The sequence below is a fragment of the Salvia hispanica genome, chromosome 6 (assembly GCF_023119035.1).
Source record: "Salvia hispanica cultivar TCC Black 2014 chromosome 6, UniMelb_Shisp_WGS_1.0, whole genome shotgun sequence".
NCBI classification, from domain to species: Eukaryota; Viridiplantae; Streptophyta; class Magnoliopsida; order Lamiales; family Lamiaceae; genus Salvia; species Salvia hispanica.
In genome coordinates, this window is record NC_062970.1 from 33,870,850 (window position 1) to 33,888,434 (window position 17,585).

The window sequence follows — 17,585 nt, forward strand, 5'->3', positions numbered from 1 at the left end:
CAACATTGATTGAGATAAATGACATCTATCTACCCCCATTACTTATGCATCGAGCCAAAAAAAAACAATAACTCCACCTCATAGTCTTTTTAGCATGATAGGGATGACTGACAGTTATCTACCCCTCATTACTCATCCATCGAGCCAAAAAAAACAGTCAATGAACTCAACTTAACTGCATTGTACTCCTTTTTGATTCACTACCGATTAAAAAATGTACCTCATCATTTTAGGGCCAAACTATATACGAAATGATACATAAACAGCAAAAAAATTTAACATAGTGCGAAGGTTATCCAAAGGTTCACCTAGCAAAATATGTTGCAATTTGTAAGTCGTAGAGCATAATTACCTACTATTTACATACTTAACGAACCACCATGACATATGTTACATAATGAAGTATTAGTTCACATAAGCTTGCCAATTAAGATTCCTACAAGAACCATCAAAATACAGACACAAACAATTAACAGTTGGGTCTTCATATCATAAGCAGCTTTTCCGGCGCAATAGTGGCGACCTCCTGATGGATGCTCCAATTCATGGCGAATCGTTGGTGCACGTTCCTGACCCAAACGTGGATTGTTGACACGTTCATCAATATAAGAGCTTCCGCTAATCCCTCGGATGTACTCATCACACCATTGAAAGGATCCCAAATGGTTGAGATTAGCGGGGCATTTCATATAATAACGGCCTGCGTTGATTGCGTTTTTCCCTGCACAACGCATTGCCATCTTTCCCCAGCCACACCCACATTCGGGAATGCAATCAGCCTTGGCAAGCCGTTGCGACATTTGCTGAGAATAAGCCAACACATCCATTATTGCAGTTAATAGCTAAAACAAATTAGAACATGGTAAAAAATGATGTAAACATGAACACAACAAAAGCTATTTTAATAAGTAGAACGTAGTTCGAAGTATTTCATAACAAAACGAACATATTTAATCCAGGATGATTCTATCTAGTATTCCACATCTCCATGGCTATGGCGTCACGTAGAGCAGTCCATTCGGGTGATGTTTCGACACAGTCAACGTAGTTGTGAGCGACATAATTTTCTCCTTGAACGACTGGTGGACTATCAGCATCGACAGTGGCTTCTACTGGATCCACCGTCATCTCACGGCGTATGAAATTATGAAGAAGGAAACAAGCCATGATCAATCTGATTTGTGTTTGAATTGGGTAAAAGGACGCACTGCGCAAAACCCCCCAGCGCATTTTCAGGACAGCGAAGGCTCGCTCAATAATGTTTCGAGCCTTGCTATGACGCATGTTAAACAGTTCTTTATGGTCCTGTGGAGCTGCCTCGCCAACACCCCATTCTTTGAGGTGGTACCACACCCCTTTGTACGGCGTCAAGAAGCTGTTGCAATTAGCGTATGCGCTGTCGCAAAGATAGTAACAACCTGCGCACATGAGTAGCAAGCCCAGTTAGAACATTCAGTGTGGTAGGAAGTGGCGCAATTGGTCCCAAAAATAAAATTTTGAGGCTCTTCCTACCCTGAGGGACTCTGAACCCATTCATCCTAGATAAGGCATCCCTTAGCACTCTTGAATCCCCTGCAGACCCTTCCCAACCAGGCAGTATGTAGACGAACTGCATATTTCTATCACATACAGCTAAAGTATTTGTCGCAATGGACCCTTTTCGTGTGCGATATCGGGGTTTATCGCTGTTACTAACCAACACATTGACATGAGTACCATCCAAGGCACCAAACAACCCTGCAATTGAAAAAAACAAATCACACACAGCCAACTGAGGTATACAGTCAGCTACCAAACAAAGGCAAAAAAAACTACAAACCTTGAACCATTTCCATCTATGGTCAATGCAATCGTCCGGGACTGGGGTAGGCTTTTCAAATAATACATCGTGAAGACTGAGAACAGCACCTAAAACTTTGTTCACGTAATAAGATACCGTTGATCCAGACCTAACGAAATTAAAGCAAACAATCCGATTTTTTTTGTGGTGCGCCAGAACCCAAAGAAACATCGCAACTTGTTCTTCAATTCCTAGACACTTACCTATGTGTAAACCCCCACGGTCCTTAAGTATGCGGCACAGCTTCCCAAAAGTGTTGCGATCCATGCGAAGGTTATCAATGCAATCTATGTCCGTGACATTTATAAGTCTGTCCAACCGTTGTAGCTGCTCGGGAACCTTATTCAAGACGTTGTATTGCTTAGCTTGTTCAACAATCCTACGTCTCTTTCGTTTAGTGTGGGCCTTTAGGAAACGATGTACGAGTAGTGTAGTCTCAAGCCGATATGTATGCATGATGACTTCAAGCATCATGTGTATGCGGTTATAATTGACCGATGGTGTTCTCATTCTCCTGATGTCTTTAACCAATCCACAAAAATAGAGTGTATGCTCCACAAAGTAAGTGCATACGTAGGTTATACTAAATCAGGTGTACACATTTTCATAGAAAAAAACCAAGTAGCTCATATGTTGTTGAACTGTTAAGCAGTTGTTACATAAACAAGATAAAACCTCAAAATGTTGATGGATAATCCAAAATTGACACCCATTGGTAGTGTACAACATAGCATGAACAAATTAAAAAACCAAATCGATAAACAAGCATCGGACACCATATCCACAAGAATTCAAAACAACACATATTAGGTGAGAGAGGTTAAGCTTAGTACTCGGGGGTAATTGAAACAAGATTTCCACAATACGCACGAATTATGGGAAAAACATAGTAAATGTTTGAGTTTGAGCTAATTACCCTGGTTAATATTGGTGAATTGCGTTGGCTTTACGAGGCACAGATGTCGTCAAAGTTGAGTAGTTTAAGCAGCTGATTCTCTTTCACTGCGACACAAAGGACCGACCCATTAAACATGACCGAATTTGCTGCGCTGCATAAACATCGACCAAAAATCGTAACTTTGGCTCACTACAAAATACAAACCACACCTAAAATCCTTCACCCGAAGCTGGGAGTTGTTGTTCGGTCTTCGAATACAGATCTGGTTGGGTGGCTCCTCCGACGCCATGCTCTATCTCTTGCACGGGTTGTCCCCTTTAGAAGAGTGGTTAGAGAAACCGGAGCATGGCTGACAATGGTAGCTAGGGTTGGGCGATTTTAATTTTCGGGCGATCTTGCAGTTGGAATTGAGGAAAATGTGGTGGAGAGAGGGAGAGAGAGTGAAAGTGAGATGGATAATTCTGGAAATTAGCAGCTCATTTCAGGGTGTTGTTTTCGAGGCCGCAACAAATACCACCGCCTAGCCAATATTTGAATTTGAACATTTAAGAAAGGAACAGTGTGGGCCTGTGAATATACTCGGCCGGGCATCAACTTATCAGATACACTGAATGGACATTTAAGGCTTGAAATAAATGCATTTATGCGCATATCGGGCAAACCGAACGGGTCCTTATCAAATTGTAATTCACTTGGTTATCGTCTCCATCTCTTTTCTCTTTTGCGCCATATATATGAAGGATGCTACTTACGCTTCTTCAATGATGTATCGTACCAGATGGTGTTCAAGCACGACAACCATGGTTGTGCAACGGTTTAATGGGAATTCATGGCAACCAAAAATCCATAATAAATATAGACAACATTGATTCGTCGACAGGGTAGGAAACCCCCAAAATTTTGCAAATAAATGTAACCTAGAGAAATACATAGCTACACACTGAAACGAAAAGAAGGTTATGGTAGATTGTTCTTAGTTGGTGGTAACGAAAGAATGATTATTCAAGTAATTTCCACAACTTTTCAAGGGAATTGAGATTTCAGCAAGTGTTTTCTGGTAAATTGAGTTTGTTGACATGAGCTAACCCAACAGGGTGAAATTTGAAAAGATGAGAAAAGTTGATGCCTTAAGACTAACCAAGCGATTTCTGGTAAAGTAAAAGAACATATGTTTATCTAGTTTGTTTTCTTTCGTTTCTTCTCATCAGTCCACGACTCCACGCGCAGAAACACAAAGACAGGTGGGTCCCCTTCACAGCTACTTCCACTGACTCTCTTCTCTCTCTTTGGTTGCTCATCTCATCTGCGCCTATATTTTTATATTCCAACTGCTCACCAAAATATGTTTCCCCGTCTCTCCCAGTAATTAGGCGACGCCAGCGATGGGAAATTGCTGCTCCGACGTCGCCGGCGGGCAGTCGGCGGTAGGAGGCACCAATTCTAGCTTAGCAGCTAACGCTTCCAACGAAGCAGTTGATGCCTTCTTCAAGTCTCGCGGCTACAATGGTCTCTCCTCTGAGATCGAGGTCCGTGCCAATTGTTTGCATCACTGGATATGCCTATTCAATGCCATTTTTGTCTTTTTGTGTATGTGCGTGGTTGTTTGGGTTGAATCCTTTGATGGCGCATAGGTAATTGAAATTGGATAGCTGCAACTGGAAATGTTTGCTGAATTGTTTTTGTACGCAGTCTTTTAGTTTGGAATTCGCGGATTTGGAAACATTGTTGGTGAGATTGAGTAATTGAATGTGATTAGGTTCTCGTAGTAGCCAAAATGAACGAGTATTACTATATGGATTTGGCGCTGAGTTATGTTCCAGGATGGGGTGGATTTTAGGTGCTGTTGGTAACAAATGCATACCTTGATCCCTATTGGCCTTGGAGGCACTGGAGAGTGGGTAATGCTCAAGTATCATAGGCCATGTTTCTGCAGAAGTGCCTGACATAAGTGATGCTACAAACTACAAGGTACTTGTGCAGGAACTTGGTGAGGCTGGTCCTTAATGGAGGTATTCGTTTGGGGTTGAGTTTCCGTGGGAACAGTACGTGATCTACTGGTATGTTTTATTAGGTTCACAGCTGACAAATACATACGTTGAAATATTTGGAAGACAGGGTAGTATTTATATGTGGATCCGATCCTCATTTCCTAAGCCTTTGAATCAAAATCGGCATGAATAAGCATCGTGAGCTCTGAGTACTATTGACCCACTACTCTGGATGTTACTTTCTTAAGAACACAGTCCTCAAGGTCGCTCATAGCCATGTGCTAGAGTAGGATAGTGTGTGGTTAACCACCTAATCTCAAGCTATTGGTGCAAAGTTGGACCATAACAAATTAACTAGAGACAATTTACTGCCTCTCCTTAGTTAATCTAGGATCTGGACCAGCTTCATGTTTTCTTTCCTTTTCATATCAGAGATTTTGTTTATTTCCTGTTTTTCGCTGATGATGCTCCATATGTTGTAACAGACTTGTATTGCCTTAATATGTTTCATTGATGATCCATCAATCTTGTGATCAAGCTCAAATATTTTTCAGCTCTCTCTTTCTGCAACAGACTTACGTGATCGGGATGTGCTCTCCAAGGTTTGTTTTTACTTTTATCAGAAAAAAGAACTATTAGCTCTATAAATTTCTTAATTTAGAAAATCATATTGTTTTCTTTTTCTGATCGTTTCTGCAGTCTATGCTTGTTTGTATACCTATATAAGCTTAAATGTGTCGATTTGGACTTGCCTAGTTTTGGACTCTAGTAACTCATTTGTCCTATTAAACATGTTGATGAGCATTTTCAGTCAATGTCAGACCTTCTAGTGAGATTGGTTACTGCAATGATATATTACATGTTTATGTTTCTATTACATTCACGCAAAAATGCATATCTGCAAAATTGATTTATAGTTTGTGGACATGTATGTGGGAAATTCTATCACTTCTTGTTCCAAAAAAGTTCACAAACCTTTTCCTGACTTCTTTTTTTGTTTGTGTCCAGTTTCGTTGGATAATGTTGTACCTCTTTTTCACTGCACCTGTTATTTTTAAAATTTGGTTACTTATAGTTGGTGGTGGGTTTGCTGTTTGGATAAATTTAATGGATTCACCCTGACACCCTCCACTGACTGCCGTCATATAATTTAGAGTGATCCTATGGCGGTTCTGTATATCAAAGGAAATGATGGTTCGCTACGAGAGCTTGGTCGGACAGAAGTAGTTTTGAATTCATTGAGCCCCAAATGGATTAAGAAATTTTCTGTTACCTACCAATTCGAAATGGTGCAGAATTTGGTGTGAGTTTTATTGTGCATGCAATTTTTGTACCCCAAAAATAAATAATTTGGTCTTATGTATCTCAAGAGCTTCCTCTGCTGCAGGTTCCGTGTCTATGATGTCGACACTCAATTTCATGGCATGGATATGAAGGTAGGTTGAATACCTTCATTACAAAGAGTAGTAACTTCACTGAATGATCAACACTATTTTATTAAGTACTACTCTTATTAATATCACATCATACATTTACGTCCCTCATTATGTTATATTCATTGCCTATTTCACATGAACAAGTTATACCTGATTGATTTTATTAGAGTTTTTTCTTTTCTTTTCTTGCTTTAGACACTTAAGCTGGAGGAGCAGCAGCTTCTTGGTGAGGCTATTTGCACGCTATCTAAGGTATGCTTATTCTTCATCTCTGTTTTCTTAATTTAATCTATGTACATGTGTAGACAAAATAAAATATTAGTACTACAACTTTGTTACAGTTACACTTACACTTGAACCTTAAAAACTCCTCTTCCCATCTTTTTTTTGATTGCTCTAGGAGAGATTTATTTAAACTTTATTTCTGGTGGATTGATAATATCTTCCCCATGACTGAAGCCTGAGTGGTACTTGCGCATCTCGTGCAGTCCTTTAACTTTGAGGCTGGAAAATGGGCAATGCTTGATTCTGTTTCTGTAACATCTTAGTATGTATTAGTTGTCTGATCTTGTAACTTTTTGCAATGGATATATAACATTTTTCAGAGTTTTTTTTGGGTCACTATTTTTTACCTTACTTTCCCTCATTTCATTTTTGTAGATCGCCACGAAACTGTACAGAACCGTAACCATAGATCTAGCACGTGAAGAAGTTTCTACTCGGAAATGTGGCCAGCTTACAGTTTATGCTGAAGAAAGTGTCACGTCAAAAACTACAGTAGAGTTGGTATTGCGATGTTCAGACTTGGAATCCAAGGATTTGTTCTCAAAAAGTGTAAGAGAGAGAGTTCACCAATTCATCTCAAAATCAGATCTGTATAAAGTCAGAAAAGCTCAGTCAAATCTTTGTCATTTTTCTTTTTCCAGGATCCGTTTCTTGTAATATCAAAAGCTACAGAGCATGGAATATTAGTTCCAATTTGTAAAACTGAAGTCCGGAAAAATGATCATGAACCAAAATGGAACCCAATTTTCCTGAGTATTCAGCAAGTAGGAAGCAAGGTACAAACGATGGTTCTAGAAACTTCTCTATGTCACTTTGAGTGGTCTGAAGCTTTTCCTTGTACTAAATATATAGCATATTGACTTGCAGAAATGACTGGTTTAGATTCTAGATTTGCTTTCAGATGTTAAGCTTTGTGTCTTTCATTGTTATAAAACTTAACATGAATTAGTCATATTGGATTGTAATATCTTTAGTTCTCCGTATAGCTGTTCTCTATTCTTTTTCAGTAAGTACATGGAGATTTTTCCCTCACGAGGTTTAACTATTGCAGGACAGCCCACTACTTATTGAGTGTTTTAATTTCAACAGCAATGGAAAGCATGATTTATTGGGGTATAAGCATTTGTCTTTATTTGACCATCTCTGTAACTGTTTTCTTGCTTACGCTGATTCCCATCCATAATTTTTCAGAAAAGTTCAGAAGTCACTGGCAGAGTTGGAAAGGCTGCACTCTGCTGGCTCTGTAGAAAATTTGTTTATCCCAATGTCAGTTGGGCAAAATCACCAACGCAAGGTAAGAAACAGACTGTTTGAGATGAGTTTTTTAGCATATGTATACCTATCTGAATGTTGAATATTTCTTTCCTGTAGGTCTTAAAGAGTCAGTTGATTGTGGATAAGTATTCAGAGACCATCCAGCACACATTCCTCGATTACTTGGCTGGAGGCTATGAGCTGAATTTTATGGTTGCTGTTGATTTCACTGGTATACCTTTTTTTAGTCTGCTTAATATGCTTTTCTTTGGAGTGAAAGTCTTCTGTTTGGTCGAGTCTATATATATCGTTGACTTTTCTGAACTGATTTGAATCATTTGGAATGAGTTTATTTTCTTGGAATGAGTATATTTTCTTTGACTGAGGTCAATTCATTAGAATATCAAATATGCTACTCTTATGTTTGTGTAGTTTCCCTTGGTGCTGTGTGCATGCAACTTTTTGTTGTGTCCTAGGATCTTTATACAGTAAACACAAAATGGCCTCCTTACTAAGTTTTAGGTCATGTGGTTCCTGCTGCTGAAAGATTTCTTAGAGCATGTGACAAGAAGTATAATAGAAGAGACTCTGGTGTCATAAGTGAACAAGTAGGCGACTCAGTGTTAACGTGTGAAGAGTTCTCCTTTTCTTGTCTGCACACTTAGCTGCCCTAAGTTTGCGTGAATTGTATGGAAGTCCATACGTGCAGTGCTAGAATTTCTTTTATCCTATAATTTGAAGAGGTTTGTTACTAATTCTCAATATCTTTTATCAGCTTCAAATGGTAATCCGCGCCTACCTGATTCATTGCACTATATTGATCCGTCAGGGCGGCCAAACGCATATCAGAGAGTGAGATGTATTCCATTGTACGATTTCAGTTCCTGGTTTTGAGGAATACAACTGATATGCTCTCTCTTTGTTTAGGCAATTTTAGAAGTTGGGGGAGTTGTGCAGTTCTACGATTATGATAAAAAATTTCCTGCTTGGGGGTTTGGAGCCCGGCCAATTGATGGTCCCGTATCCCATTGCTTTAACTTAAATGGCAGCAGTACCTATTGTGAGGTGAACCTGGGACTTGTTAACATACTGTCAAGTTCTCAACTCATTTTCATTGAAAATCATTTCTATTTCCTTCCAGGTTGAAGGAATCCATGGAATTATGATGGCATATACAGGTGCTCTTTTTAATGTCTCATTAGCAGGACCAACATTATTTGGACATGTAGTTACGCAGGCTGCACAGATAGCAAGTGGATCGGTTGCGAGAAATGAGAGAAAGTATTTTGTTTTGTTGATTATAACAGTACGTCAAAAAGTTTCAAACTTATGATTTTGTTGTCTGCTTTATAGTCTGACTTCTAGTAAACCTGATCATATGCTATATATAGCATGGAGAACCTGAGTGAAGTTTGCATTTTTAGAATCGTGCATGTTATTTTCTTCCTGATTTAATAATTAAATCTGATTATATCCTCACATATTAACTAATTCATTTGCTATACTAAATTTTTTAGGACGGGGTTATAACTGACCTCCAGGAAACAAAGGATGCCTTTGTTATGGCTTCTGATTTGCCATTGTCAATACTTATTGTCGGGGTTGGGGGAGCTGACTTCAAAGAAATGGAGGTATATGCCTTTCTTTTTATATGGTTTGCACTTGGTTGCCTTAACCAATGTTAGCAAATATCTACCATCTATTTCCCACACTTCTCAATCAATAATCTGCCGTTCATCAGATATTGGATGCAGACAAAGGGGAGAGGCTCGAAAGTTCATCTGGACGGGTTGCATCACGTGACATTGTCCAGTTTGTTCCTTTCCGTGATGTACAAAGTAAGGAACAAATTCATAGTGTTCCAGAATACAATTTTCTTGTATGAGCATGCATCTTCAATTATCTTGAACTGGTTGGGGTATTATTGAAATGCAGGTGGAGAAGACTCTGTTGTTCGATCACTTCTCGCTGAATTACCAACACAGTTTTTGACTTATGTGCGAGGTCGAGGTATTGGCCCAACTGCATAATCCAATCTACAACTGTAAATACAAAGTTACTCCCTGGTTATATTGTGCATAGTTTGCTTCCAGAATGACCTGCACCAAGTTCCTGGTTAGGTTTTTTTATCTCACCACGGAAACATACCCAACTTTGTCAGGGTTCATAAATCTGGAAATAGAAACCATTCTTGTTCATTATGTAGCATGAAGTTTCAATTTTTTTTTCTTAGAACGGTTCTCACGTGGACATGGATTTTGATACAATCTAAACTTTTTGCATCCATTTGTATCTAGTTTCTTGAAATCTGAAATATTCAACTCGCTTTCGTGAAGGACACCATTTCTTTTTAACCATCATCGTGGTTTTGCCTACGATTGGAGTAGAAATCACACTTATTGCATCGCTAGATGCCGGGATTGATGATTGCTTGTAAGAGAGGACTGTACACGCTTGAGAATTCTTTTTGTCTGTGTATGCAAATTCTGACTACAATTTGATGTTTGGTCTACATTTTCTTAATTTCTTGGATTGATTTTGTAATTCTGTGTGTAGTATAAAGTCCCTCAATACTTTAGATGCTATGCCGTAATTGATGAACCTATTCAAAGTAGAAGTATAGTATCTTTACTCTAATTTTGTAATCCAGTTTAGTAAGACTGCATTTGCAGTCTCAAGATAAAAAAGTTGAGTAGTACTCTCCATACTCTATATGATAAAAATAAAATTGATACTACAAATGGAAAATGTTGTTATATTCAATACATCTACCACAAGTATGACTATATGATAAATTTCTGATTAGTTACTAATATTAATTATAGTTAAATCTAGTGTTTGTCATTAAGAAAAAATATGTCGCCTGCTTCTCATGATTCTTTGACATGTATCCTTTTTCAATACTCATTTCGCAATCAAATGGAGTATTTTATCCATTATTGTAATGTCAATTACTTTTTATTTTGATATGTTTGTGTATGAACTCCATTTTCTATTGACATTACCTCAACAAGTTTTTACTCCTTGTGGAATGAATTTTGCGTCAAAATTTATATTACTATAAAATATTAACAGTAAACCATGGAGTATTTATTAATTAAATGATTTTATATATATTCTGACTGAAATCTCATGCCGTCGCACATGATTCTCCTTCAAATCATTTCATAGGAGTACAAAATTGAGAGAGAACAGAAAAGAAAAATGATTCAGGGTACACCAACGACAAAACCCTTGAGCTGAAAAACTTGTTAGTTCGAAATCGCCATCTCCACTGCCCAAAATCTCATTTCAAGCTGTGTAATTCTGATATTTGATACGTCAAAAACTAAGAAATAAACCAAGTTTATTTGGAATAAATGGATAAATTAAGGGAATTCTTCAAGAAAACAATGTTCTACGCTAGGGTTCTTTCCGGGTACGAAGAGCGCAGAATCAGATCTTACAGATTGCACCTTCAGAAACGTCTCCAGCAGGTTTCGATTTGCTCTCATTTGAATTGATCTTCTTACAGTCAGCTGTTGCTAAATTTCTACATTATTTGATGAAATCAAATGGGCTTGTAGTAGTATTTCACCTTGTCACTATTGGAATTCAAATAAAAATGCGAGAATTGAGTTGGTGAAGGCGTTCTAGTAAGATCCTTCTCATTTGGGGTGAGTTAAATGCGGCTATTGTAAGTTTGATACTACTGTATCATTTTGTGCTATTTTGATTCGGAAAGAAATTGAACTCTGAGCAAAGCAAAGTGGGTGCTTGGTTATATGAAAATGAAGAATTTCTATATCTGAGTGACTGAAGAGTAGGGTATCAACTCATGTAATTGGTCGTAAATTGCTTTGTTTGAGCTGGTTGTAGGAGCTACTCTTTGATTTGGTTGTCTAAGTATTTGGATGATACAACTGTAGCAAAAAATCAGACCTTTTTAAGTTTGATTTGGTTGTCTAAGCATGTGGATGAAAGCATAATGCCACAACCAGTTGAGTTGGGATCAGAAATTATTCATACTATATGATTTGTCTTGCCAATGGCTTTGCTTGTGATATACTCCTGTTAACGAATTGTTTACTGCAAGGGTGGTTCTCATATAGTTGGGTGACATTTATCATGGATTCCTTGCTCTTGAGTAATGTATATGCACATCTAGATACAAATGAAAAGGTAGGAACAGCTAGATTTCATGTGTTATTAACTTGATAACTTTACGTGCCTATGTATTTTATATGTATCTACCAATTAATGTATTCCTTCAGTTTGTCTCCTTTTTTAGTTTGTTATTCATGTTATTTGACAGGCAGAAGTAAGGAAAGCTGCTCTTAATAAGGTTCCTGAACAAATTATTTTGTCAGAGGTGCGGAAGATGGTTCAGGAAATGCAGGCTTTGAATAAGAAGTTAGAGGACACGGTAAGTTGCCTCAACTCTTCAATTTTGTTGCATGAATCTTACAGCTAAAGGCTAGCAATAATGTTGATAGAAAAATTTTAGGATAACATTTTCCTCTAGCCTCTAGACCAATATTACTCATCCATGGATGTTGATTTTATATTGATCCAAACAGGACTTGAATTTGGGATTCAGGGAATCGTACTAATTTGTGAGACTAATTTTATGGAGTATTAGCATAGTTATATTTCATTTTGCATAATCGTCATATCACGATAAGATTGAAATCTGTAATAGGTAACTTATGCTGGAAAAAAGGGAAAAGACAAATTTTTGTCTGTATTGTGCTGCTTTGCTTTATTGTTGCTAGAGAGGGCTGCATTCAATTTCAGGCATAGCATGGTTTTTACAGCTTAAACCCTTATCCTACATCGTTCTCTGATTGTGAGTGATACACCTGCAGGCCAGAATAAATATTTAGAATTCGTTCTTTGTCCATTCATGTTTTCTCCTTTTTCTCAATTACTGGCTCTTGTTACTGTCAACGGGATTCATGGTTGGCAGATGCTTCCATGAAGCTGTCTGTGACTCTTATAGAAGACTAAGAGGTTTATTCAGAATTAGCAGAGTACCATTTCATGTACAATGCATCTTGAGTTGTCATCTATAGATTCTATACTACCAAAAGAAAATCCAATTAATTGATCATCAACCCACCCACCTTCCTACTAGGCACCATAACAAAACATTAGAATCTTGATAGATTTTCATCTTCATCCTGTCACGGAAGAGATTAAATACTCTTTTCATTTCTTTAGCTAATTGGTTAATAGGTAGCTAGACTCTTAATTCTCTGTTTTCCTATATGTGCTGTCTAGACAGCTTCCTGGTCTGTGTAATGGGCGAATTTCAGTGTGGTGTCTTTTTTTTTGGATAAACTAACATCTTGCATTCTTTCACTGCTGTATACTGTAGAAAAGTGTTTTTGCACCTTTAGTTCACACTTGAAAAACAGAAATAATGTGGAGCTCCGTCTTTTTCCTCTATTCAACTGTAATATTTTGACTGTTCATTTAGAGGCATGGTGGATAGTCGGGTATCTCTTGTGGCCTATATTTGGTTATCTAGTCAAGTTGGTTATATATAAGGTGAAAATTTTGCAGGAAGCAGCTATAGAGGATTACTTCAAGCCGCTTGACAAAGAAGCAGAGATGATTATGAAGGCTCAGCTTGAAGGAGAGGAAAAGACAATGAGAGAGATGGTGGCAACCATGCAAAGACAGGCTCTACTCGAGAAAGCTGAAGCAGATGCACAAGCGCAAGAACAAGCACTTGCACTTTCAAAGAATGCAAAAGCCGACAAAGAGGATGAGGAGCCAGAAACAGAATGCGTTGACAAAAGGGCTGGAATGCGATGAATCCTCAAAACAATTTTTGCACTTGTTTAAATTTCAAGGCATTGCCCCCATTTTTCAAAGGCTTAGTTAGGTTTGCCATTACCAATGGAACGTGAGCAGGCGTTGCCGGTGGCAGTACACCAACACAAAATCAAATGTACGTTGGCATGGAGTTAGGCTGAAATAAAACACTTGATTCAAAATGATCTTTTCTAAGCTGCATTTTTTGTTTGGTAATTTGGTAGTACTATATGATACTTACTATTTTATTGTTCATATTCAAGTGAATATTACCGGCTAATATCCAAGCGTTGGACTTCTCTAAAGGAGAAAGGCATCCTTTTAAGAGAAGAGATAAGAATGTGGACGCTATTTTCACATTGTAATTTGCCTGACTTATTCACTGTAAATACATCCAAAAACAATAGTAGTAAAAAAAATTCAAGCCTGAACGCTTGCAAAACAGTTGATAGGGTGCTCAACTAATATTTGAGATTTTTTTTGAACCACATCCCCATATTCCAGACGTTAAATGGCAACAAGAGAAAAAAACGAGACAACTAGCTATAGTTAATGACTCAGGAAGAGCAATTTCTCACGAACTAGGAAGCAATGCTTTAACTCGGGTTCTGCTGCTGCTCCTGCTTTGGTTTCTCAATACTTTCCAGACATTCTTTCGCTCTAACAACCTTCGATTGGAGATAGAAACTGCCACTCTGAGTATTCCTCTCAAACAACTTGTCATACCTCTGAGAAAATTAAGAGAGATTTTTAATGTCATACCATATACTATGAAAACTCAACTTTTTATCTAAATAGACAAGGGATTAGAAAAAATGGAATTCGAGAAAGGAGAAACCTTCACAATCTCTTCCCATGGTGTATCCTCAGTGACACCAAGTATCTGCCTAGCCTCCGATTCAGTCATCATTTTACTACCTCTTTTCATAGTTTGTACTGCTTCTTGCGCAGCACCAGTCTTTGAGGCATCTGCAATACATATGGGATGATAGTGTCAGAGATGATTGAGAGAAATCCATTTACTTTCTAATTGTCAATGCGTAAAATGCATGAACTTTAATTCATTTTGTTGGACTCACAAGAAAATTGCAACTCCATGCACAAGCACTAAAATACTTTTCTGTAATCATCAACACTATTGGCACACATTTCAACATCTTTAAAATTGTTGACATCTATATACCATGTTTTACATCTTTCTACTAAAATATTAGTCAAATTCGGTACTAACAGTAGGAATTAATCATGATCAGGTACTTTTGTAAAATAGTTTGTGTAATCCTCCCAAAAGTTGAAAATGTAGTAACCAAAAAAAACTTACTTGCAAGTGCCTGGCGATACGCTTGAGCAAATGCTCGAATCATTATTCCAGAGCCCATCACAATCAAGTTAGCAAGAATCCTAGCAGCCTGCAGTCCCAAACCGAGCATTAATTTGCAATATAAATTAAGAATACAAATACTTTTCAATATCATAGCAGATGACGGAATATATTAACAAGTTTGAGTATGTGAGCCAACTACGACAGTGTCCAATGGGATATAATGTTGTGATTCAAGCTTCTGGATGGTTTATAGAATTTAAGGCTCTAGGAACTAGAAACTAATCACATAACACACAATAACCGTAAACCAGAAAGGGGAGACGAGCATCAGATAGAATTTTCCAACAATATATTTAAGCAACTACATGTGAAATTGAAGTGGTGAAAACTTAACTTCACAGTTAGAATGAGAATACAATTAATCAATTAGCCCACTCCCTGATCCTGGCAAGTTTAAGAGGGGCACTTCAAGATCCTTTTCCATTTATTTGAGCAAGAAAAGATCATTCTAAGACATTGTACAGAACCTATGCATGCAGAAAATTTAAGATTCCCATTTTTTCTCATTTATGTATCATAGCCAGATGGGCTATTTTAATCTTCTTTCTGGTATTCTTCCTAGCCTTGCTTGAGATAAAAACCAGATTAGGACCAGAAGGTACATACCATGGCTACAGGGAATACACGATCACCGATCAATTTATCAACTCCAGATAACCTACATCAAAACGTGAATCAATTAGATTCAACAATTTAAATTTAAACCCAAGTAAGATCCAATTCAAACCTAAATTTTCCACCAAAGAACATAATCCACCACTAAATTAAAAACCTAAATCAGTGGTAAGTACATTAATGAGGTGCACCCTTAAATACATCCACATTCCTTTTTTCTCAATTCAAATTTGCATAATCTAATCCCTTCAAACACCATATATCTTCGGAGCTCTCCAAGAATCCATCTTCTTGACAGAGATCATATCTATAATCAGATAACGCCGTTCAACATAATCGTCAAGGCGAAAGGGGAGCAGTATAACTAGACACCCAAAAGAATAAAATTTGCACAAGAAAACATAACAGTACCGAACAAGAAAAGAAGAAGCAAAAACCACCATTTCCTATGACGAAACAAAAGGAAACATACGCATACCAATGAAACTCAATTGATCGAATAACAAACAATCAATTCTTTTTGCGATTTCTTATGAAAAAATTAAGGGGGAATATATTAGAATAAGAAGCAATACCAACATTAAGAGAAAAAGGGAAAAAAGAGCTGCAATTAATCCAATATACGGAAACCGCACCTTAAAAATTGTAAGAGAAATGAAAGCACAAGAAGAGGAAGATGTTCGTGATTAGGATTCTCGAAGGTAACCTTCTTTTCGTCTGAGAGCTGCGGAAGAAACCCAGAAATCTGTTTTACATATAAATAGGCTCAACTTGGAAATGATTTAATTTTTTGAGGTGCCTTTATATTGTTTCCGAATTTTTTACTATTTTTTTTATCTTGAAGACTATTTTAGACCATTTAAATTCTGTTTGTAATTTTGCTCTCCTATACCTTAATTTTAACTGATTTGAAGGAGATAAATAAATAAAGAGTGAAATGACATACCAAATTAATAATTTCAGCTTGCACTTATCGTTTCCATATCAAATACTTGTAATATTTACTACTTTGGAAATGATTCATATTTCACTTGTAATAAGTAAATTCACCTCAGGATTCTATCAATTAAATTATTACCCTATTTGCTTCTTGAAAAAATTACTTCGTCTTCAAATATTTCATTTTGCCATTTCAAAATGTATATCATTATATATTTCATTTTATTATTATTATATTTGATTCATACATCTCAAATTTCATTCATTAATTTCAATTAATTTTACAGTTAGCATATAAAATGAATTTAATATTTCACTAACATTTTGACGCACATTTCTTCATATTTTTTTGAAACTCACTTTGATCTCAAATTGGACAATTAATGGTAAACGGGTACTTTCCTGAAAAGGGTATTTTTCTCGTTTTATATACCCTCATTAATATGGATTTGTAGATGAAATTGTACCTCTTTTCATGAAAACGAGTAGATAGTGAGAGTATATAATATTTTAAGGGGCCGTTTGGTAGCTATGTTTCGCCTAGATAAGAGATTAATCTGGGTTTATTTGTGTGTTTGGTAGTTATGTTACCAAACATAGTAGCCCGTGTTTTATTTCCGGCCCGCACAAAGCCCACTGAAAATCTTATGTTTTAGTCATATTTGTAACTACCCAAAATCCTATGTTATTTATCATTGAAGCCTAGTTAAGTTAGCAAAATACAATTTTACCCATCAAAATTTCTAACCCATCAATTTTACTTAGTTGTTGTATTGAAGGACGTCATTTTCCTATTAAATCATATTAAGAATTTTGTTGATGTCAATTTGTAGTTCTAATTATATTACTTTGTTATTTTATTTACATTATATAATATTATAATATTCTCATTATATTACTTTATGTTCTCATTATATTACTTTACATTAAATCGTATTATATTCTCATTATATTACTTTATTTACATTATATTATATTATATTATACTTATAATTACGTAATACTTGAAGGCAATTGCTTTTGTTTTGAACATAAATATACGATGTTTGTTCAATCCACAAACGCTTTAAACTTCAAAAAAATTGAACATATAAAATTTGGTACTTGATAAAATATTTTCATATAGAATTTGTCCAAAATAATA

The 17,585-nt window shown here is 36.7% G+C and overlaps 3 protein-coding genes across 14 annotated transcripts; 1 reads left to right on the top strand and 2 right to left on the bottom strand.

The window, feature by feature from the left end:
• Positions 1-364: 364 nt before the first annotated feature.
• Positions 365-3,230, bottom strand: LOC125197053 (putative nuclease HARBI1). Of its 2 annotated transcripts, XR_007171992.1 has the most exons (8): positions 2,948-3,230; positions 2,757-2,842; positions 2,044-2,219; positions 1,820-1,914; positions 1,513-1,737; positions 947-1,418; positions 524-803; positions 365-436 (listed from the first exon to the last, which is right to left on the bottom strand). XR_007171992.1 is itself a non-coding variant. In XM_048095750.1 (7 exons), the coding sequence occupies exons 4-6, from the start codon at positions 1,833-1,835 to the stop codon at positions 967-969; spliced, it is 693 nt and encodes a 230-aa protein (XP_047951707.1). In that variant the 5' UTR covers positions 1,836-1,914; positions 2,044-2,219; positions 2,757-2,842; positions 2,948-3,230; the 3' UTR covers positions 365-803; positions 947-966. The 2 variants fall into 2 exon arrangements, 1 of the variants encoding a protein (XP_047951707.1); XM_048095750.1 differs by having other exon boundaries at positions 365-803.
• Positions 3,231-3,837: 607 nt separating this feature from the next.
• Positions 3,838-13,719, top strand: LOC125192126 (protein BONZAI 1-like). 10 transcript variants are annotated; one of them, XR_007171307.1, is made up of 20 exons: positions 3,838-3,979; positions 4,102-4,264; positions 5,281-5,328; positions 5,881-6,029; positions 6,114-6,162; positions 6,358-6,414; positions 6,823-6,996; positions 7,089-7,223; positions 7,499-7,560; positions 7,639-7,741; positions 7,819-7,933; positions 8,477-8,553; positions 8,629-8,766; positions 8,843-9,007; positions 9,219-9,332; positions 9,443-9,539; positions 9,637-9,711; positions 11,108-11,177; positions 11,996-12,106; positions 13,249-13,286. XR_007171307.1 is itself a non-coding variant. In XM_048089594.1 (20 exons), the coding sequence occupies exons 2-19, from the start codon at positions 4,121-4,123 to the stop codon at positions 12,088-12,090; spliced, it is 1,812 nt and encodes a 603-aa protein (XP_047945551.1). In that variant the 5' UTR covers positions 3,838-3,979; positions 4,102-4,120; the 3' UTR covers positions 12,091-12,106; positions 13,249-13,386. The 10 variants fall into 10 exon arrangements, 8 of the variants coding, with proteins under 8 accessions (XP_047945551.1, XP_047945552.1, XP_047945545.1 ...); XM_048089594.1 differs by having other exon boundaries at positions 12,051-12,106; positions 13,249-13,386; XM_048089588.1 differs by lacking the exon at positions 11,108-11,177 and adding an exon at positions 11,777-11,862 and having other exon boundaries at positions 3,839-3,979; positions 13,249-13,719.
• A 194-nt stretch (positions 13,720-13,913) lies between these two features.
• Positions 13,914-16,267, bottom strand: LOC125192128 (mitochondrial import inner membrane translocase subunit PAM16 like 1-like). Of its 2 annotated transcripts, none has more exons than XM_048089597.1 (5): positions 16,209-16,267; positions 15,494-15,545; positions 14,825-14,912; positions 14,342-14,472; positions 13,914-14,231 (listed from the first exon to the last, which is right to left on the bottom strand). In XM_048089597.1, exons 2-5 carry the CDS (start codon positions 15,494-15,496, stop codon positions 14,100-14,102), a joined length of 354 nt encoding a protein of 117 aa, XP_047945554.1. In that variant the 5' UTR covers positions 15,497-15,545; positions 16,209-16,267; the 3' UTR covers positions 13,914-14,099. The 2 variants fall into 2 exon arrangements, with proteins under 2 accessions (XP_047945554.1, XP_047945553.1); XM_048089596.1 differs by having other exon boundaries at positions 16,138-16,262.
• Positions 16,268-17,585: the final 1,318 nt, after the last annotated feature.